The sequence below is a fragment of the Oryza sativa genome, chromosome 12 (assembly GCF_034140825.1).
Source record: "Oryza sativa Japonica Group chromosome 12, ASM3414082v1".
Lineage (NCBI taxonomy): Eukaryota > Viridiplantae > Streptophyta > Magnoliopsida > Poales > Poaceae > Oryza > Oryza sativa.
In genome coordinates, this window is record NC_089046.1 from 7,831,876 (window position 1) to 7,855,760 (window position 23,885).

The 23,885-nt window shown below is 39.2% G+C and overlaps 1 protein-coding gene and 1 pseudogene across 1 annotated transcript; one reads left to right on the plus strand and one right to left on the minus strand.

Moving 5' to 3' along the window:
• The first annotated feature begins 1,985 nt into the window (after window positions 1-1,985).
• Window positions 1,986-6,874, plus strand: LOC9266506 (protein NRT1/ PTR FAMILY 8.3-like; annotated as a pseudogene).
• Window positions 6,875-9,777: 2,903 nt separating this feature from the next.
• LOC4351866 (naringenin 7-O-methyltransferase-like) lies at window positions 9,778-15,420 on the minus strand. Its single transcript, XM_015763455.2, has 4 exons — window positions 14,815-15,420; window positions 11,116-11,441; window positions 10,729-10,793; window positions 9,778-10,333 (listed from the first exon to the last, which is right to left on the minus strand). Exons 1-4 carry the CDS (start codon window positions 15,258-15,260, stop codon window positions 10,034-10,036), a joined length of 1,137 nt encoding a protein of 378 aa, XP_015618941.1. The 5' UTR covers window positions 15,261-15,420; the 3' UTR covers window positions 9,778-10,033.
• Between the last annotated feature and the right edge of the window lie 8,465 nt (window positions 15,421-23,885).

Below are 23,885 nucleotides of genomic sequence, written 5' to 3' on the forward strand. Positions count from 1 at the left end.
CATACATGAATATTAGCACCAGTATCAACCCACCAATCAGGTGAGTGAAAAACAGAGAGAACTGTAGGTAATATTTTACCTTACCCCGATGTTTCTCCGCCCTCGCTAATAACCATGTTGGCAGACTTCCTTTCTTTGCGCTCAGGACAGTCCTTGGCCCAATGCCCAGACTTGCCACACACAAAGCAGTCTTCCTTTGCCTTTCCCTTGCCTTTCTTCTTAAAATTGGTTGTAGCCTTGGGTTTGCCATCAAGCTTGACTTTCTTGTTGTTGTGGGATGCATGAGGGTTCTTCTTCTGTACCATATTGGCACTAGAACCTCCCTCAACCTTTTTGCCCCGGTTGTCCTTTGCCCTCGCCTTCTCCTCAACACCCAAAGAGCCAATGAGATCAGAAACACTAAACTCTTGTTTGTGCTTTAGAGAAGTGGCAAAGTCTGACCAAGAAGGTGGCAACTTGGCAATAATGCCACCCGCCACAAACTTGTCTGGCAACTCACAGTTGTTGTTCTCAAGTTCCTTAGCCAGCATCTGAATCTCATGAGCTTGTTCTACTACAGAACGGTCATCAACCATCTTGTAGTCATAGAACTGCTCCATGACATATAGCTCACTGCCGGCGTCGGAAACTCCGAACTTGGCCTCAAGTGCATCCCACATGTCCTTCCCGGAAGGCATGTGAATGTACACGTCCACTATGTTGTCAGCGAGTACACTGATCAATGCTCCACGGAACAGGCAATTTGAAGCTTCAAACTTAACATCTTCCTTAGGAGAGAGAGGTGGTTCACTTCGTTTGCCCCATGAAACATAGAAGCATTGCATCGCTGTCAACCACAATAGTGCACGTGCTTTCCACCTCTTATAGTTAGAACCATCAAATGCATGTGGTTTCAGTGTAGCAGCAAAGCCAACTACCGAAAATGACCCATCAGGTTTTTGGATTGTTGGAAATATAGTCATATATCGGCATATTTTAATCCAAAATGTTAAGATAATAATCATGGCATGAACAATGTGGGGTGATCTAGTGATGAAATGTAGCATAACCAGGAGCATGCTTAAGGTATAATAAGCATCATGCACATACCAAGAACGCAATAGAATTGCGACTAACATGACTAACAGAGGTATGAACGAATGAGTTAACAGCAGGAGAAAGATATACCCCGAGAATGGCCCTCCGCTAGATTGTGAGGCAGAACTGCCTCCGTTGACGTTGACGTTCGCAGCGGCTCCGGCTCCCGGCGCGACATCTCCAGGTGCGGCGGCGGCGGCGGCAGATCTCAAGCGAAGGTGTGGTTCCGGAGGCCCTACTCGTTCCGATCTCTCGTGCACGCAAGCGATTAGAAGTGACGCGGCTCCGGCTCCCGGCGCGCCATCTCTAGGTGCGGCGGCGGCGGCAGATCTCAGGCGAAGGTGTGGTTCCAAAAGCCCTGCTCGTTCCGATCTCTCGTGCGCGCAAGCGATCAAAAGCGAGGAAGCAGAACAGAGGCAGCACAGGCGCGTAGAGGAGGAAGAATACCACATAAAAGCCAGTTGCCGCACACGCCGTTATAATCGTGGGATCGTGCACGTTCCGATCTCTCGTGCGCGCAAGCCATCAGAAGCGAGGAAGCAGAACAGAGGCAGCACAGGCGCGCGGAGGAGGAAGAACACCACAGAACAGAGGCAGCACAGGCGCGCGGAGGAGGAAGAACACCACAGAAAAGCCAGTTGCCGCACGCGCCGTTACGATCGTGGGATCGTGCACGCGCCGTTACGGAGGCGATCATGGGGGCGCGCGCGCGTGTGGCTTTTCGATTGCCACCTCAACCGGTCAACAGGGAGCCTCCAATAACTCCCTATTTAAGTTGAGATACTCCTCGTTTAATTCCTGATGTGGTATTATTATCCTTAACATTTATTATGGGCCTTTGAGATTTAATACAATAAATCGGGCCTAGCCCAATTATTCTAACACGCTACTCCGATGACCGGCCGACCATGAAGGATGTCGTCGCGCTGCTCAAGGAGATCCAGCACCCCGCGTCGTCCCGCATGACGATGCCAAGCCGTCGCCGCCATCATTACCCGCCACCGCAATGCTCCTCACCGCTGTCAAGCCCACACTCGTCGAGCTGCTCCTTCTCTGACGTCTTCGACTACTCCGTCTGAAATTTTTGGAAGCTTAGGCTCCCATCGGATGGCCTATTCAGCCAAAGAAAAAGCCAAAATTTGAATTTTCAAACTTAATTTTGATATTGATTTTGAGATATTTTCAACGTAGTTTCTTTTTCAGCATTGGCTTTTAAGTCATTGAGAACACATATATAAAAGTTTTACCTACAAATTCATTTTTATTCTCTAATAAGACGTTTTGGCTTATTACCAGAAAAAGCAAAACGATGAGGCTGTTAGTAAAACTAGCGAGTAGTAATTAGTTAATCAGCACCATAATCAGTTAATTAGCCAAGAAATCAGCAGCAGCAACTATTTGTACTTAGGTTTAATTTCTCTCCCTGTACATTAATCTAAGCAATTTGCACGTGTGAGAGGAGCGTCGGAAAAAAGACGGGGAGAAGAGATAAGAAGATAAGAGTAAAACTGTTATTTTTTTTTCTCTCGTTAATTGGGTGGATATTATATTTTAATGCCCCCGATAGCTAATTACACATTTTTTAAGTTTCCTGTAGCAAATTTTGCCAAAATAAAAAACGTAGATTAGACTGATTGAAAATAATATTATGACTATATGACTATAGGAGACCTGGTCTTATGCATGAATGGATCTAATAAATGTCAGATTACCATGCGCGGATATCCTAGATTACCTTTCAACTTTTCCAGAGTGATGTTTTTCATCCAAGTATCTTCTTTATTATAACTAGAAAGGAAGCCCGCGCATATGCGCGGGCACCTTATTTATTGTTAATAAAATTAAGTCATATCTCACTATTTGCATATAAGAAATTATAGATTTTGCCTTACAATTAAAAAAATATATGTCGTGAAATAGACCGTAGACTTTAATAAACGATAAGAATGTTTCTTATATTCAAACAAAAATCATTTTCGTTCATAATACACATAAACTCACCTATTGTCACCATTACTAACTATCATTGTTGCTAGATGCCTTTTTAATAAATGGAATTACATCTGTATCACCAAAATAAGCCTAATACATTATTAATACATAAAACATTAATCTCCACTATATGCATACCTAAATATTTATCTCAACTCTTATTTCTAAATATATAAATAAATATTCTAAAAACACTGCTTCTATTGGTTAATGGGATAACACTGATAAAAATTAGACATCAATATCCCTCTAATAGGTGGAGCTACCAAGGATTTATTTCTCTTTTGCCTTCAAACATGGGTTTTATAGTGACGTACTCGTGCCTATCAAAGCTAGCATGGAGCATAATTTTAAGTCGTATTTCACTATCAGCACCCTCAAAGATCATTAGTAAGTAGGAAGTTGAGTGCTATTATCAACGGTGGCCTTCAATGGGTCTGCCTCAACTTAATCATATGTATGTCCCTCCTATAATTATGTTTACTACTTGTTGCCCTTTAGGAAAGAAAGAGAAGATGGATGTGATGAAACTAATTCTTTCCTTAAAAATATTATTTTTTACGTTTTGCGTTGACACAATTTGTTTGTAGTGTTAATCAGTACTGCTTAAATTTTATATGGTATAGATACAATATTCTCTTTTAAAATGAGTGAGGTTGGTCATTAAAAAATGTATCGTTAAACATACATACGACCGTGATAATCTTCAGAGTATCATATTATTGATAATCTTCAGAGTATCATATTATTGTTTATATTTTGATAAATATCTATATTTTAGCGTCTAGTTTGTTTTCATCCCCTATTATTCATAACAGGTCCATCAATTTAAATGAAAATTGATGACGAGATTACGTAGTTCCACGTGGCAGTCTAAGAGTGATTGTAGAAGTGCCACATGACCATATTTATGAGCATTAAATTATATTTTTATAGTGTAGAAAATCCTATTTAAAAAGATAGTCTATTTTTCCACGATGGTTCTAACACATATATTTTTCTTTAAGGTTTTATAGCTTTTTTTATCGTACTTACGTGCTTTTTTCAAATGAACAGTATAGGTAAAGGTATTTTTTTCCCATCGCAAGTTTTTCCAGTAAACGTCGTTTGTTTTTTTCCAAACGAACAGTATGTACAGGAGAGACTAATGGAATTTTACTATATACTCCCTCCGTTTCGTTTTATTTGACACAGTTGACTTTTTAGCACATGTTTGACCGCTCGTCTTATTCAAAAAATTTAAATAATTATTAATTATTTTGCTATCATTTGATTCATTGTTAAATATACTTTTATGCATACGTATAGTTTTACATATTTCACAAAAGTTTTTGAATAAGACGAACGGTTAAACATGTGCTAAAAAGTCAACGGTGTCAAATAAAACGAAACGGAGGGAGTAATAGAAGATAGATAGATTGATTTATTATCAATAATAAAAATTATTATTATTATTTTTGTCTGCACTATGTAGATGGAAAATAAAAAGAAGGAAAGGTTAATTACGTACGTACACGGGAAGGAGTAACCATTGTTGGTTACGTACGTAGGTACCTATGTAACAGAACCGAAGGGAACGGAAGGAGTAGCCGCTGTTCAGGTTGTTTTAAGATCAATATCTAATCTAACGGCTTATAATATTGGACCCACCGATTTAAGTGAAGATCAACGAATGGATGTTTTGCTTTTTTCTCAGATTTTCTAGGATTTTCTCTAATTTATTAGAGCACCACGTGTCGGCTTGAGAGCGTTTTGAGGAAGTTTAATGGACTTTTAGTATATAATAGATTTTCTAGGATTTTCTCTAATTTATTAGAGCACCACGTGTCGGCTTGAGAGCGTTTTGAGGAAGTTTAATGGACTTTTAGTATATAATAGATAGACTAGATATTCATATTTTTTTACCCTTTTTGTCCACCTCTGTTTTAGATTATTGAACTGCCAATTCGGACTGAATTAGCTAAGAGTCTCACCAGTCAACTCATCCTAACTAACAGGCCTGCAATTCTTGGAAATCACTGCCTTCGTCGGGGTCTACCTGAACCTGATAGTGTACCTTCAGGACGTTCTTCATGGCGACACTGCTTCGAACGTGGCGACGGTCAGTTCTTGGGTCGGAACCACCTACCTCATGCCCATCCTCGGCGCCGCCGTCACCGACTCTTGCTGAGGAAAGTACACGACGGTGATGGCCGGCTTCTCCATAGCTCTCGTCATAAGCGATCTTCCCCTGTAAGAGCAATTTTACCGTTTTTAAAGAGGTACCATGAGATAGTTAAAAATTTACTGTAAAATTTGGTACTTATGTACCTATGTACTATGAAGCACGAAATTTATAACAGAAAAAATGGTACCTCATCACAGGGCATGGCCATGATCACCGCGTCGGCCACGCTGCCGTCTCTGAGGCCGCCAGCCGTGCGGGCAGAGCGCCGACTGCGTCCCGGCGACGCTCAGCCAGGAGCTGGTCTTCTTCACGGGCATAATATACCTCTGCGCCTTGGGGATCGGCGGCGCCAAGGCCGTGCTGATCGCGTTCGGGCCGGAGCAGCTCGACGACGGCGGCGGCGGCGGCGAGAAGGAGAGGAAGGCGTCCTACTTCAGCTGGTACTACGCGGTGGCCAACGTGGGCATGCTTACGGCGGGGACGCTGCTGGTTTGGGTGGAGGACAAGGTGAGCTGGGGGCTCGGGTACGGCCTGTGCGCGTCGTTCGTCGCGGTCGCCGTCGCCGTCCTCGCCGCGACGGCGCCCATGTACCGGATCCTGCCCCCGGCGGCGCCGGCGAGCAGCCCGTTGAAGAGCGTGCTCCAAGTGCTTGTTGTGGCATTCTCTCACAAGGCAAAATTGACTTTGCCGGACGATCCAACTGAGCTGTACGAGGACGACGGCGTCAAGAAGACAAGAACTCGTTGCTGCATCCGGTGCACGAATGATTAGAGCACACAGATCAATTCAGGTAGTAATCTAATCTAATATATTCTCATGGAGCTCAGCTAGGTGAACAACCATGGTCTTTGCATGCACTAGGTGTTTGGACAAGGCTGCCATTGTCGGCGACGAGGATCTGGAAGACGGCGACACGCGCGCGGCGGAGGCTGTGCACGGTGACCCAGGTGGAGGAGATGAAGATTCTGCTGCGGCTGATCCCGATATGGCTCACGTCGGCGGTCTACTTCGTCGCCAACACGCAGGCGCAGGACCACGTTCGTGCAGCAGGGCACCGAGACGGACTGCAGGATCGGCGCCTTCTCCGTCCCGGCCGGCCGCGTCGCTGTCGTCCTTCCAGATGGCGTTCGTCGCCGCCTTCGTCGCGCTCTAAAGCAGGGCCGTGGCGCCCGCCGCTGCAGCTCATGGGGTTCGGGCACGCGACGGCGGCCGTCGCGGCGGGCGTGGCCGCGTGCGCCGAGGCGCGCCGGCTGCGCGCGTCCATGGGCATCGCCGTCGCGTGGCTGCTGCCACAGTACCTCGCGATGGCCGCCTCCGACGCGTCGCTCACCGTCGGACAGCTGGAGTTCTTCTACGGCCAGTCGCCGGAGACGATGAGGAGCGCGTCGACGGCGTTCTGCTTCCTCTCCTACTCGCTCGGGAACCTGCACAACTCCCAGCTGGTGACTCTGGTGTCGAAGGTAACCGCGGCATGGGGGCGACGCGGGGTGGTTTCCACCGGACTTGGATGACGGTCACCTGGATTACTTCTTCCTGCTCATCGTGGCCATCACTGGGGTGAACTTCGCAGTTTACGTCGCCCTCGCCAAGAACTACACGCCAAAGAAGGTTATATTTTGTGTAAAGAAACATACATAGGCAAAAAGATGGGCCTAATTTTAATGGGCCGATTTGGACAGATTGACTCTCTGTGGGCTGTATCCTCAATTTTATGGGCCAGCATGGATCTCAATCACTACTTTGTCAAATTTTCGGGACACACGGCCTGGCTGGGTGACGCGTGCTTCTCAGGCGGAATTAGTTCACCGGAGATCCCTCAACTTAACAGCGAGATTTCTTTTCCTTAACCACAAAACAGAAATGTATACCCCAAAACTTACACAAACCGTGCACTCAAGATCTTATGGCAGTATATATGGGTGGTTGCCACTTGCACTATTCTTCCTTCGCTAAGGCAGCAGCGGGAGGTGAGGGGAGATGGCGACACAGAGGAAGAAGGCGTAGGCGGCGAGGGCTGGACAAGATGGAAGGTGGCGGACTTCCTGCACCAGAGCCTAGCATCGCGGAGGTGGGCGGGCGCCGTGCGGAGGAACCGATGGCCTGGTTGTCGACAACACCCGCGTTGGTGACGGTCGAGAAGGAGCAGGACCTACATGCAGCCACTGCCGTTCCACCTCTGTTGACGACAGCAGGAGGAGGAAGAAGAGGAACAGAGAAATAGAGAAAATGTGAGATTGACGAGTGGGCCCAACCTTTGTTATGTAATTATGAAGTTAGTGGCAATAATTGGAAGTTAAAGATATACTTAACACATTAATAGGGGTTTCATATCTCAAATTGACATATTAAGATCATTCAAAAAGTGCGAGAAATCTCAGATCGAGAATAATTTGCATTATAAGATTCATCCACAGGTCTAGGATTATTTAAAACTTTATTAAAGCGAGCGAGATAATCATCTAAAGCCTCTCCAGATTTTATCTCAAATTTAATGTAATCCTATTAAAAAACATCTTTACGCTTTCCAAATCTCATGCGCAGTTTTAAGAGGAGAAACAAGATCAAAATCCAAATGAGGTATTCCATGGAGCAAAATATTGCGAGCTTTGCAATTGTTTTTAAAATCTGTTTTTAGAACAACAGTATTAATCTCAGCAGGAATATCATAAGGATTTGCAACTTAATAGCCATGGCAAAAAAACTCAAAATCGGCAAAGCTCAAAAGGAGTAAACGTGGCTCTGATACCACTTGTAGATAGGATGGAATACAGGAACCAAGTCTACCAGGGTGGGTGAACCAAAAACCAAAACTTTTACTGGGAATAAAAGCTAACCTCAAACCTAATGGAGATCTGGTCTAATCGATGTGTGGACGTCGGTCTAACCGGGTAGATATCGTCGGTCTGACCGACGATGCTCCTCTGGTCTAACCGCTTTGCTCGCTGCCACAAACTCTTGACGCTGCTGGTCCATCACCTTGTCGCAGTGTGACCATCGGGATCCAGAGAAAAACACACTAAAGATGCTCTTGAATATAGATCAACTTTATTGCATCAATATGTACTTACACCGTGCATATAAAGCACTCCTCTCTCAACTCACAAACTAGAATCAAAGCTTCGAAGCAAAACCTAACTTTTCTCTCCTAAAAAGTCGATATCTTCTAGCTTCAACCCTTCTTCTATTTATACCTACAAAGTGATTGCCCCTAGCTAGCCACGAATCGAATTAGAACTATGACTCCTAATCACATAGGAAACCTACCAAATCAGGAAAATAACATCCCCATACAACTCCAAACTCCAAACTTTCCATACTTGGACCCTAATCCAAATTTGACTCATTTTTCTATATGCACACAATACCATGTATATGCCATATGGTAACCTTCACATCCACGTACATTGTTCTCTACTGAGCATCCCGCGTGATATCTTTGATCGTTTGGACCTCAACTTCTCTCAAGCCAAGTCCCGATCCATCACCGGCTATACTCACATGGCCTCAAGCAACATCTACACATGAACAACAAAGAAACTCTATATCCAAATATAAGTCCATACCAACTTGAGTCATATCAGTACATGATAGTATTACATATGAATAGAAACCATCTAGAAGTAATAAACATGAAGCAAACTAGAAATTAGGCCTAGTTCTATTCTTCAACTCTAGACTTCAACTTCCTCGTTTTCCATTAGCACACGCCTCTTAAACTATTAAATGCTGCATTTTTTAAAAAATGTTTCTATATAGAAGTTGTTTACAAAACACAAACAAATCCATTTTTTTAAATTTATAATAGTTAATATTTAATTAATCATGCGCTAATGATGTTTCTCGTTCTACGCGAAAAAAAATCTATCTCCCAAACAGGAGTATGAACGGGGCCTTACATGAAAACAACCCAGAACCAAATCCCTCTCGAAGTCTGCCGGTTTGACCATCGGGTTACCCGGTCAAACCACCTGAATACCTTCTGACCGACGCCCACTGCCCGATTTGACTGACAACCCAGTGCCGATCGACACGCTGTTCACTCACATAAAACACTCTTCGCCGTATTTTCAACAAACACCCACCTTTCACAATTTTTCATCACCAAGATTAATCATGCCATGATTCTACAATATATGTTTATAGACGGAGCTCTTAAGACGTTCACCCGAGATAATAAACTATTTTCCCAGACAGACGTCTTAAGCCTTCGCCTGCGAAGATATATCTTCACAATCGACACCTTATATAGTCCGCCTGGGAAGATATATCTTTGCATGCAGGCGGACGGTCATCTCGCCCCCCGTCCCCCATATTTAAGGTGGACATTTGGTGCCAAAAAAATATCCACTTGTTTAGTGAAAAGCATCTTGTCAGCGAGAATCGTTTTTCTTGTAGTGGCAGTGTGCCCACTAATTAAAAACGTATTTTTTATGTTGTCCTATAGTAATTAGTAAAGTGCGTATAGTATACGGAGTAGATGTTATGAAACAAATTTTGCCTAAAATGATTCTTCAATCAAAGGACACACAGGGGATGCACGGCACGTACATGTGGGGCTTGAGAGCATGTCTTATTGTCTTCGTTTATTTGGAGTACATATGTATATACGAGGGGCGCTCTTACACACGTAAAGAACACTTCAACAGAAATCAATGCACGTATAGGCACACACATGTACCACAGATTTTAGATGTAAATTACTAACAAATGAATCGTCGAGGAGACTGAGAAGAGGAAACGAACTAATGCCGTCACTTTCATGCATCCGGCTAGCTGTTGGCTGTGCAGTATAGTAAATTACTTTGTGAACTCGAGAGCCCAGACGTTGGTGAAGATGTAGGTAGGCTTGCAGTCGCCGGAGAAGCCGGCGTCGACGGCGAGGTCGGTGAACTCCTGCTGCGTCCTCTCCTTGCCGCCGGCGAGGCGGTTCAGCATCATGACGTCGAGCCGGAACGCTTCCTGCGCCGCCAGCGTCGCCTCCGGGCTCGCCGGGAGCACATACTCCACCAAGATCACCTTCCCCTTCGCCGGCAGCGCCTTGTAGCAGTTCTTCAGGATCTTCACGCACTCCTCGTCCCCCCACAAGTGCAGAATCCACTGCACATGATACATACAATCAAGTAATTACTGATTAATCCAGAACAATCAGCTTTTTAAGGTTATGATCCATCCGTTTCAAAATATAAGACGTAACTATCATTTATTTTCATATCTCACAATACAAGATATTCATGCGTGCATACAATTAACTAGCATCTTCTTTTTCTTTTTTTTTAAAAATACTCCACCCTAAGATATCAAATATTTATTGGAGTAATCTAAACGAAAAGATACATGATTCTTAGTCTTTCCATCAGTGGTAGTTGTGCCTTATATTTTGAGATGAAGAAAGAAGCAAACAAAATTAAAACTCAACCCAAAAAGAGAGAATTAAATTAATAAAAATTAAGTCAACAGAAAAGGAGATATTTAAATTAATAAAAATTAAGGACCTTGAGCAAGATTGCGCTTCCACTGGGAACATGGTCAAACATGCTGCCTCCGATATGCTCCACACCTGCATATAAATACGCGCAGAGAAGATCCATCCATCCATCGTACGTGAGAAAAAAAAAACCAATTGAAGTTGATTGATATACTCCCTTCATCCTAAAATAAGTGTATTTTTGCACTGTTCATATACAACATTTGACCGTTCGCTTTATTTAAAAGTTTTTATGATTAATATTTTTATTGTCATTAAATGATAATACATGAATAATATTTTATGTGTGACTAATATTTTTCAAATAAAACAGACGCTTAAACGTTAAACACGGATAGTATTTATTTTGGGATGAAGGTAGTATTAATATTAATTAAGCTGATGATCGATCGACCTTCAACTGGCGGCGCCTGCGCGATGACATGGGGAAGGTCGTAGTTGACGCCACGCAGGTGGGGGTGGCGAGCGGTGATCATCCGCAGCGTGGCGCCGACGCCGCCGCCGACGTCGACGAGCACATCCACGCCGGCGCCGGCGTCGAAGCCGCGGAAGAATTGGAGCAGCTTGTTGGTGATGACGACGGAGTGGCTGGCCATGGCCTGGTTGAAGAGCGTGTTGGAGGGCTCGTTGCCGTCCTGGCCCAGGTACTGGAACAAGGACGTGCCGTACGCCTTGTCGAATGCTGTCCCTCCCTCCGACACTGCCTCCTTCAGGTAGTACCTGCAAGTCCAAACCATTAACTAACAAGGACATAGGCCTGGTTTAGTTGGCAATTTTTTTTTGTCACATCGGATATACGGACATACATTTGAAGTATTAAAACATTGTCTAATAACAAAACAAATTACAGATTATGCCTGAAAACTGCGAGACGAATTTATTTATTAAGCCTAATTAATCCGTCATTAGTAAATGTTTACAGTAGCACCACATTATCAAATCATAGCGCAATAAGGGTTAAAAGATTCGTCTCGCAATTTACACGAAATCTGTGTAATTGAGTTTTTTTTCTACATTTAATACTTCATACATGTGTCCAAACATTTGATGTGACAGGGTGAATATTTTTGTTTTAGAAACTAAACAGGGCCATAGTGGTAGTACTACGTTTGTAAGAAAACTCAAAGGGTCTACTTAGAAAATTCTGCATGTTTTTTTTCAAGAAAAATACTTCCAAATAAAAAAGAACTTAAGGATGACGACAAAATATTAAAATACTCTTAATTAATAAGGCAGTAGTTGGTTTATCGTACATGGGCATTTAAAATTTTATAACTTGGTTTATTTTAGGATGAAGAAAGGGACCCGGCGATCGCGATTAGTAGCCGCAATTAAGACATACAAAATTTTTTACTCAACTGTGAGCGGAACGTCAAGTTGGGAAAGAAAAAGTTTAGCCATGCAAATACTTAAGGGCAGTCCCAACCCTCCACCTACGATGGTGTCTATGGCATTAACTACATTGCTACGTAGGACTTTTAGCTTATGTGGCACTATATTAATTAAGAGAGAGAGTGAAGAGAGGAAGAAACTGGGTCTCATGCAAGACACAGCTTCAACACGAAAACCTATGCACTAGACACTATCAAGTTTTGCATTAGGAGAGAATAGTGTCTTCATAATAGATGAAGAATAAATATGATTGGTAGAGAAGAGAGATGATGTATTTATTAATGGCCCACTTTAAGGAACCATGGGTTGTGGAGTGTAGTTTCTACTGTGATGTCTTATTGATATGGCACCAAAGACACTGCTTTTGGACACTATGGGTTGGGACTGCCCTAATTGAAAGAAAATATAGAACACTGTAAAGTACCATTTAATAGATTTTGTTCTCGTACAAGCATGGAACATCAAATTTTATACTCCCTCCATCCACAAAAGCTATGCCTATTCACTACGCCGGATCAGGTCATCTCTAACGGGCCCAAACCCTCACCTTTGACGGGTTTGGCCTTGATCAGTGATGACAAAATCTCACCTGTGACGGGTGAAACAGATAACTCATCCCTGACTGGTATGTAAGTCATCTCTGACGGGTTAAAACTTGTCACCCGTCACTGATGAGATGAGTCATCAGTGACGTGTCGTAACTACCTGGCCGTCACTGATGACTAATCTCTGGCGGGTTGTAACTTACGACCCGTCACTGATGACAAAGCAAGAAATACAATTTTTGAATTTTAAACGTAACAAAAAAAACCTCAAAAAAATATTTTGAATTTGACTAGCCATCATATACATGGTTACACATCACTACCTATAAATTCACAATTTTTCGCACAATATAGACTTGCATGCTAAACGTGAGATTCGAACTCAAGACCTCAACCCCCGTAGAGAGCACCCTTACCAACTCACGTACTCAGCAGTCAGCACACGTCGACTACTCACCCAATGTTATTATTTTGTCTATGCTTGTCTGAATCATTCAACATATATTTAACACCTAAATGACTTCAAATGAAAATATTATCAACTAAATAGTTATAGATCTCATCGTGTTTTAAAACTTTTACATAGAAAATATCTTCATCCAATGTTGTTTGAAGAATTCAAAATTTCGTTTTTCAAAATAGATCTCACTTTATAACAGGTATTTTGAACCATGTAAACTTTGTCAAATGAAAATATTTTCAATTATAATGTTGTAGGTCTGATTGAGTTCTATGACTTTGATATGAGGCATGTTTCCAGCCATGTCATTTGAAAAAAACTCCAAATTTTGTTTTTAAAAGTAGATCTCATCACTTGTAATGCATATTCGGGGATGTAAACGATCTCTAATGGAAATGTTGTTAGTTATAAAGTTGTGGATATCATCGAGAGCTAAAACTTTTACGTAGGACATGTCTCAATCCGAGGTTTTTTGCAAAATTTAAAAAATTGAATTTTCACTCATCCCTGACGGGTCATAACTACCACCCGTCAGAGATAACGTTATCTGTGACGTGTGTTAGTTAAAGACCCATCAGAGATGAGTGGTCTCTTTTATGATGGTTCATAATACTATACCTGTCACAGATGACATGTCATCTGTGACTCTGTGATGAGCCATGGTTGTGACTTGGGTTACAAGTGCAAGCCGTCACAGATTACCTCACATCTGTGACGGGTCCACTCTAGTAGCCATATATTGAAGATGATATTTTTTCGGCCAGTCACAGATGACCCGTTATTGTAGCCCGGATCTGTAGTAGTGATTTCACATTTGAGTTTTTCCAAATTAGTTGTTCCTATTTGTAGTCTTTATGCATTCAAGACTTAAATGAAGAGATAAATTAAATGTTTGATTAGAACTTAAGGAGTCATCTAATTACTCATTGATTGCATGGTTGCATTCATTTCATGATTTTGTAACATACAAGATGATTTAATTTCTTCTTGATCTTGGTGATAAAAGTAATATGTGTAGCCTTTATATACGGAGGGAATACTTTTTGAAACATACATACATATATTTCTTTCATATGAGATTTATCGTAAATATTTAATTGCACCAAACACAACGCTGTGAAGATCATGTAAATATAGTTTAGGTGATAAATCATTTAAGCTTGCTATTGGAGACTTCTCCTATTGATAGGTTTATATGGTAATCATCATCTAATTAAAACGATATTTGTTATTTGACCAAATTAAGGGAAATTAAGCCAGATAAGTGCATGCATCGGCTGATTCACGCAGTATCAATATAAGGCCTGGTTTAATTCCCTAAAATTTTTTCCCAAAAACATCACATCAAATCTTTAATATATGCATGGAGCATTAAATATATATTTAAAAAAAACTAATTGTACAGTTAGGAGGAAAATCACGAGACAAATCTTTTAAGCCTATTTAGTCCATGATTAGCATAAGTGTTACAGTAACCTATATGTGCTAATGACGGATTAATTAGGCTCAAAAGATACGGTTTCTAGGCGAGTTATAAAATTAGTTTTTCATTTATGTCCAAAAACCCCTTCCGACATCTGATCAAACATCCGATATGACATCTAATTTTTTTTTCTTGTGGCAAACTAAACAAGCGTAAAATAACTGGCTGATTGAATGTGAGGAATTAATAATACATATATATTTACGTACGTACCAGTTCTCCATGAACACCTTGTCGAGGTTGAGCAGCCCAAGCGGAGCCATGGACCCTTCGCCGCTGCTGCTCCCGGCGGCGAGCCATTTGCACACCGGCGCCGCGGCGTAGCTCCGGCGGGCCTTGCCGTCGGGCCCGGCCTCCGTCGCGCACCTGACGACGCCGTACGAGGCGAGGAGCCGCAGCATGCGGTCCACCGCCGCCGCGGCGGCGACCGCAGCAGGGAGCCGGAGCCGCGCAGCTAGCTCCTCCGCGGTCACGGCGGCGCCGGCGGCGGCGAGGAGCTCGTCGACGAGGCCGAGCTCGATCGCCGCCTTGAGTGTCATGGAGACGACCGACCCTCCCAGGAGCTCCAGCGCGTACATGCAAGCCTGGTCGTCGTCGTCGCCGCCGCTGCCGCCGCCGGCGGCGTGACGGTGTACCACCGGGCTCACCATGTCTCCCATGAATGATCAATACAAAATTAAAATTGGAGTATATAGAATATAGATATATTTGCTTGATTATTTTTTAAAGTTTGATTAACCTAGCTATATATGACCTTGGTTAATTAGTGTAGTATAAATGATTGAGAGAGAGGGAGGGAGCTAGTGAGGAGGAGTGAGTGCTACTATACGGGGACACTGGTTCGGTTTATATAGCTAGGATACCTAGCTTATTGGGCACGCATGCATGTGCCGGGGGAGGGAGGGGGAGTTGGTGGCTGATTGCTACTCCTTGGTCTTATTTTAGGTGTAGTTGGTTTTTTCCAACGTTTTACTGTTTATCTTATTTAAAATTCTTTTATGATTAGTATTTTATTTGTTATCTATTATCTATTTATCTATTATCTACTAAAAGTCCATTAAACTTCCTACCAACGCTCTCAAGTCACCACGTGGCACTTCTATAAACGCTGCGAGACCGCCAGCCACGTGGCAATGTCTAATCTCACCGTTGATTTTCACTTATATCGGTGGACCCATTAATTCAGACCATTAGACTAGATTAGATGTATTTCATTTAAAAATAAACTGATACCTTCTGTTGGCAAAAAAAAAAACAAACAACATAAGTACTACATAAGTACATAAGTACGACTATAAAAAAAAACTTAACTACTGTTTATTGGTTCGCTGGGAAAATAAATATAAGTATGTTAGATTGGAAAGAGCAGTAGAGCTTACGCTGCTTAATTACCTAAGATTCATTAGGAAGGAAAAAACATGCCAACGTATTTACGATAAAAACTTAAAGCCACGTGTAAAAAAAATAAAGCCAAAAAATAAAAAATAAACGTATGTAGTACCATCAAAACAAATCGAAAATAGAATTTTCTACATATAAAAATAAAATATATTTTTCCACAAATATACATCAACTAGACCTGTAATAAAAATTATAAAATATCAAATTAACGTTCTACAAACATTCACATTTTAAAATATTTTTAAATTATATATTCGACTTTGTGATCCCGTTGTATTCATTTAAAAAAACATAGTACGTAGTACCATTACTAAAATATCACTGTCAATTTTCACTTAAATTAGTAAACCCAATATTTTAGACCATTAAATTAGATGTATTTTATTTAAGAAACTGTCTACATATATGGGAGAATTATATAATTGTTGGCTAGAAAACGAAAAAAAAACATAAGCAGTCTGTACGTACGTATGACTGGGAAAGGAAATGAAGATTACCTACTGTCCATCGGAAGAAAGAAAAATCTACACACGGACCTATATAAAAACAATAAAACCAAAAATAATACGTATCATTGGAAAAAAGATCGATGGTCTTTTGAAATACTATTCAAAGATAAATATATTACTCTACAACTTTACGTAAATATACATAGTTAAACTAAATTTATATTATAAATATGAAACATCCAATTAATATCTTTAAATGTTCTATCTTAATAAGAGGCTGGTATATATAAAAATTAATGCTATGATAATTTTTTTATTTTATATTATATTTTAGGGTGTCACTTGACGATATACAACAATAATTTGAATCTACATATGTAAAAATGTAAACAACAGAATTTAGTTGTTTTATTTTACTCCATTAGATTAGATTTATTGTTTAAAAATAGTATGTTTCTCCAATATATGTATACATAAGAAATATATAACTGTTGACTTGGAAACCGTACGTACATATGATTGAAAAAAAAAACAGCAATGCATGTATCGTTTGTTGAAAGAACAGAAAACCATACACACGTACTTATGATAAAGCCAAAAAAAATCGAAATTCATTAAAATAAAATTTTCTACAATTTAAAGATAAAATATAATAACCTTCAAATTTATAAATATAAAATATCCAATCAATGCTTTAAGTGTCTATCTTTTACATTATTTTAAAATTATATATCTAATTTGTGATCCCGTTGTATTCCTTTATATAAATGAATTATAATGTCTATAGCTCTAAATACATCACAACATATGGAGCTGATATGTAATAATTAATGTCATGATAATAATTTCACATCATATTTTAGGTCTAAAATCCACTTGGTGAATATACAACACTAATTCAAATTTAAATAAACATATGTATTCTCCAAGTTACTAAGGGTGTATCACGTGAATAAAAAAAATAGGTGTTGAAAACAAACCAGACATTGAACTAACATGCACTATACTATAGATATTTGCCAAAATATAATATGGTACTTTGGAGATTATCGTGGTAGTATTTAAAAAAATTATTTTGTCCCGGTTACATATAAATTCTTCTATTATTTTGGGAAAATTTTTTAACTCCCTTCAATTTATGTGAGAGAGGGTGTATAAGTAATATGAGTTTATCTTTAGTTAAAAATGAAAATATCTTTCATTAATATATAATAAAATTAAAATGTTGCTTAAAGTCATCTATAGAATACAGAATAGAAAATGTTATATAAAGTTTGGAAACTCCAAAAATATTAAAAAAACGAATGACACATAATACAAGCAGATGAACCAACTCCATTATGTGACATACTTTTTTAATAAATTTGAGGATGTATGGTTTGAAGTAATATGCCCAAACCAATTATTAATGAACGCATGTTTAAAATAGAGTAAAAATTATTTTAAAAATATCATCCACACATAAATATTCGTAACAAAAATTCAAACAACATTAAACAACATGCCCGCGTGTATGCGGACTACCTTCCTAGTTAGATGATAAAACATGAATAGTTATGTGTTACATATCTATTATATACTAAAAGTCCATTAAATTTCTTACAAATGCTCTCATGCCGCCACATGGCGCTCTAAAAACGCTCTCAAGCTGACATGTGGTGTTAATAAAATCCATCCCTTAATTTTCATTTAACTCGGTGGGCGCTATATTCCAAGCCGTTGATTTGGTTGAGATTAAAACAAACCAGCGAGCTGTGTGTGAACCAAGCGCCTCTGGAATCGCTATGACCCGGATTCCCGTGCGGGCAGGGTGATCGATCAACATGTTGATCTCTGATCGATCGATCGATCAACCTGTACAGTGGACACCCTTCTCCTGCTCGTCCTAGCCTCCTTGCAAGACATGTGGAAGCCCTAATGATTAAATCACTATCCGCTTTTGATATTCACACTCCTATGCATACGTACATGTGATCTTTGCATGTATACTATACGCTGATTAGTTTGATTGCCGAATAGTAATAAATACAACCCATCTCTAACCTCTGCTTCACTCCCCTTTTCTCCCTTCTTTGTACGTATAGCAGTTTGAGATAAAATTTTATGATAATAAATTTCAAACAGCCATAACTTCTAAATTATATGTTTGATTTTTATCTATTCATCATCTATCTATTATATACTAAAAGTCCATTAAACTTCCTACAAACACTCTTAAGACGTCACGTGGACTCCTACCAACGCTCCTAAACTGCCACATGGTGCTCTAATAATTTAAAGAAAATTCTAAGAAAAATATCTAACCATCAATTTTCAATTTTCATTCAAAGCGGTGGACCCAATGCATGTACGTGGACAATTACATCTGGTAGCTGCAACGTTTATTTATTTGATTGCTTGATTTATCATCAACATTAGGCAGGATAATTATATATGGCCTCGGTGTGCTTGATTGATGCATGCATCCAGTTCCTGATTATTTTTTCTAAATACACGATATACATGTACACCATAATTTATCATCATAAATTATTAGATCTATTTCTCATGGAGACTGATTTAGTTGTGAACGTGCAAGAGCTAGGGATTTACAATAGGAGTGATCTTGGTGCTATAAATAAACAATTATTTTAGACGATCTACACGTTTAATTTAAGATACACTTGAGCAGCTTTAGTTTTTTTTAATCAAATCAACAATTTCCTTTACTATTATATCATATTATATCTTACGGCATATTATATCTTACGGGTCCTCCTCATACATATATTATACAACCATGTATTTATGATACATCGCATGCCAAAAATTATTATTACACAATTATATTTAACCATCCAATCGTATTCATAATAGGCTATGTGGAGCCTCGCACACACTCTAAATGAAATGCTCACAGATGGATTGTCTCTCAAACTATGCAATCATATTACAAATCCATGAATGTAGTGTAGCCTCATGTTGTACCCAATACATCTGTCAATAAATAATGGACGACCAAGCTAACATCAGTAATCCAAATTAAAAACAAAAAAGCACCTTGCTTACTTTACATTTAATTTGGTAGGCATGTTTTCTAAACAAAATAAGTCTACCTATTATTTAGATGATGAAGAAGATTATAAATAATTGCTTATAGAAATTATTTGAATATGATATGGTATAGAGGTAACTAATAGGTTAAAATTATATAAGAAATACTAACAAAAAAATGTGAATATGTCGTACTTTTAAAGTGTGGTAGATTTTCTCCGGTGATATTCTATCCTTATATGCTTCTCAAACCCAACCTACGATACATGCCCGTGCATTCGTGTTGACTTGTATAAAACAAAACAGAAAATAGAAAAATAAATGCTAATATGAACTACATTAATTGAACTAATTGGTGAAAATCTTATAACTTATTTTGCTTCATTCTTTTGTCTTAGATATTAATGATTTTTCTTGCATCGCATCAATTTTTTAATTAAGTGCTTAGATTTTTTTTCTCTATCGTACGCCACAATATTATGAATTTCTCTGCATATTATTGCAAATATAAGCAACATACTAAGGTTACAGTACATAATCGGTTTAGAAGTTATATTTCTTACTATTAAATTTAATTTTTAAGGGTCAAGTTGATTAGGTTTTTTCTTTTTAAGAAATACAATAGATCACAGATATCATAGGGAAATGAGACCTAGGATACATGTATATCATCTCTGTCCTATTCATATGTAAGTAATAATTAAACTGCATCAATATAAACCAAATAAAAGAATCGCTAGCTAGATGGTACAAATAAAACACTTTTGATAGCAATTAAAGTATTTTTAAGATTTGATAGAACAAAGTTATCCCCTAAAGAAACACCTACCTTTTAAATTACATTTAATTTGTAGATATGTTTTCTAAATATACTAAATTTCTCTTATTTTAGATGATGAAGAAGATTATAGAAAATTGCTTAAAGGTCGATTAAATATTATATGGCATAAAGCTAACATATAGGTTAAAAATTTATCTAAGCAATGCATCCTATGATACATGCCCGCGCGAATGCGCGGGCTACCTTCCTAGTTTTTTTAAAAAGCTTTTATAAAGTTTTTCAAACAATACGGACGGTTTAATGTTACTATGCTTAAAATTTAACGGAACAGAGGGAGCAGTTTATTTTCTTCCCAAGTGCATGCATCGACTTTTACTGCTGACCGGGTCACAAGCGAACAAAACTTAATAATAACGCAAGTCTATATTCTCTGCAGAACAACTGTAGACTATCATGACTTAATTATCCTCTGAACGTACATTCAGTGAACGATGTAACTATGTATGTACATGCAGATTAATAAAATTATAAGCGTGTCAAAATAGTACGTTCACTGAAAAAATTGACTTGTCTTCTGAAAAATGCTCAAAATAAACCGGTAAAAGTCGAATGTGAAAAAAATAAAATAAAAAAATCTATCACACGCGCGGCATGCATGTCGTTCTCATAATTAACGACAATTCTACACTGCTCAACTTGAATAATGAAATTAACAAAACGATATAAATTGAATGGGACAGATAATTAATCTAAACAACTGTGGGTCATCGATCGGATGCGCTAAAACGTATCTAGAGTACGTGCGTTACGTGCGTAATAACTAAAACGTACGTGTTCCTCACGTAATACAATTTTTGGTGTGCAAGTTACATCATCCTCAAATACGTCTTCCTGCCATCCTGGACCTTTTTTTTATTATGCAGTACTACTTATTGTAAAATCTTTGCAGTGGGAGAAATCGTCCCAGAACATCCATTCCCGCACCTTTTCATTAGGCGATACTTTGGTGCTCTCTACTAGAGTATTATTAGAGTAAACGAGTACTCCCTCCCCAAAATATAATAACTTTTAGCCCTTCAAATTTACCCCAAAATATAACAACTTCTTCACCAACATTCTCTCCTCAACAAATCACAACCCTCTACCAAGGCACCACCGCTGCTACCTCCGACAGGCCACCGCCACTGCTACCTCCGCCGGGCCGCCGCAGCCGCCGGGCTACCGGAGAGAGAGAGAGAGAGAGAGACAGGAGCGACCGAGCGACTAATAAAAGGATGGGCGGATGGATAAGGCCAGCTTGCCGGCTCGGCTCCATATAGGTGTCGGATTTTAGAAAACTGACACCTATAATAAATTATAGGTGCTGGTTATTTTAAAAACTGGCACCTATAATAATTTAATAAATTATAGGTGCCGGTTTTGTATAAAAACCGATACCTATATTATAGGTGTCAGTTTACACCTAATTAATTAAAGGTGTCGGTTTTATGTGTTTTCAGTCTGCAGGGAAGGGAAAAGCATTATAGGTGCCGGTTTTAACTGTTCTGGCACCTATAGTGCCGATCTCTATGAGCCTTTTTTAGTAGTGGGAGTAATTTACTAATACAATGATTAGGACTTACTTTGTCATTTATGTTTTTTTAGGCTAAATCAATATATGATCAGCCATTACGCTGGCATCGCTCATATTACATCAAACAAAGCCAAAATAGGAGAAAACGAAGGTTTAGTCATGACGATTATACCCCTCAGCACCTTTTTTTTTGGCAATAATGCCCTTCACATTTCTATTATTACTAACTGAGGTGGTAGTATAAATATATATGAACCCTTGGATCAAATGAAATCAATGGTTCATACTGCTTTCTACTACCAGTAGAGAGAACTGAAGTGGGGCTCTTTTCATTAATTCCTGCACATTTTCATTATGCATTGGTTATACTGCTAGGCTTAGTAGGGCATTTGTCGATGGCATAAGTATAAGTAGATCTTAACTTTTCGACCAAATGAAATCAATGCTTCGAACTGCTTTCTACTGCCAGTAGAGAACTGGAGTGGGGCTCTTTTCATTAATTCCCGCACCTTTTCATTATGCATTGGTTAGACTGCTAGGCTTAGTGGGGCGTTTGTCGATGACATTTGTTGGATTATTCTCATTTCTATAAATTTAGTCAATCTTCTAGAGAAAAAGTTAAAATGTCTTATAATATAAAACGGGAGAGGGAGTAATATACTCCCTCCATCCCATAAAAAATCAACTAAATGTGATACATCTTATTACTACTAATATAAAAATAGGCTTGTCCAGATTCGTAGTGCTAGACGTGTCACATCTGATACTACGTTGTTTTTAAGTTCATTTTTCACCCATCCTGGCCCACATATAACAATATACAAAACCAAATATTAGAATATCCCTAATTTATTAAATCCGAAGGTGATTATTTATCACTTTATCCACTTCTAGTGTAACTATTCTCTAGTTTTATAAAGTTTGATTTAATAATTAACTTCGATGCAATAATTATTAAGATGATAAAAATAAGGATGTGTTTAGTTCAGCGCAAAGTTTGGATTTTGGTTAAAATTGGAGATAATGTGACTGAAAAGTTGTGTGTGTATGACAGGTTGATGTGATGAAAAATGACTGAAGTTTGGATCCAAACTTTGGATCTAAACACAGCCTAAATTTATTACGGAACTGAGGGAGTAAGTATACTACATATCGCAATCCATGCACGTGTTGTCATTGCATTGGCTTAAAATATGGACAAAACTGTCAATTCAGCTATCTCTGTCTCTCTGACCCTAAACTGACTCTTAATTATCAGTGACTGGTCCTGTCAGGCTGTAACTGTGGTCATTTATTAGTTCCAAAGTTAGTTACAAATCACGTTTTCCTTCGCAGCCGGGACACATTTTCGCCGGCGGGCTGCCCGCCCGCCTGCCATTATAGACCAGTAGAGAAATAGACGATATTCGTAAACGGATATGTGAAAATTGATTTTCACAAACGACTATATTAGACAGGCTACTAGCAAATAGATATTTTGACGTGAAAATGAACAAAGTTTCATTTTAAGAACCTCCCAAACCAGATTCATAGATGAATTATATTTGTCTCCAATCCCATAATCACAAATGACAAATCCACAAGTCAGACATCACATCCTCCTATACACACATTACATCCAACAATCACAGATTCTGCAAACTGGATGATGAAGTTGCATATAATCCCACAATCACAAATCCACAAATAAAACATCGCATCCCTCTAATCCCACAATAAAAAATTTCACAGATCAAAATCACAATCATAAGAAATCACAAATCACAGATCGCAGCGCACATTACTGGAGAAGTGATCTTTGCTGGGTTGGCCGAAAACCACAGTAGTCCTGGTTCCAAAAAGAACCGGAACTAAAGAAGTTTTTTAAGTCCCGGTTTATTACTCCAATGGGACTAAGTAACGTTGAGCTCCTCCTGCCATCGCAGATGAAAAAGCTAGCAATTCTCACTTTAATTGAAAATTCTTAGAATTCACTTACAAACTGAAAAAAAAAGCTTGATCGTCTAATCTACATTAGAAAATTATACTAACAGACGAGAATTGATCC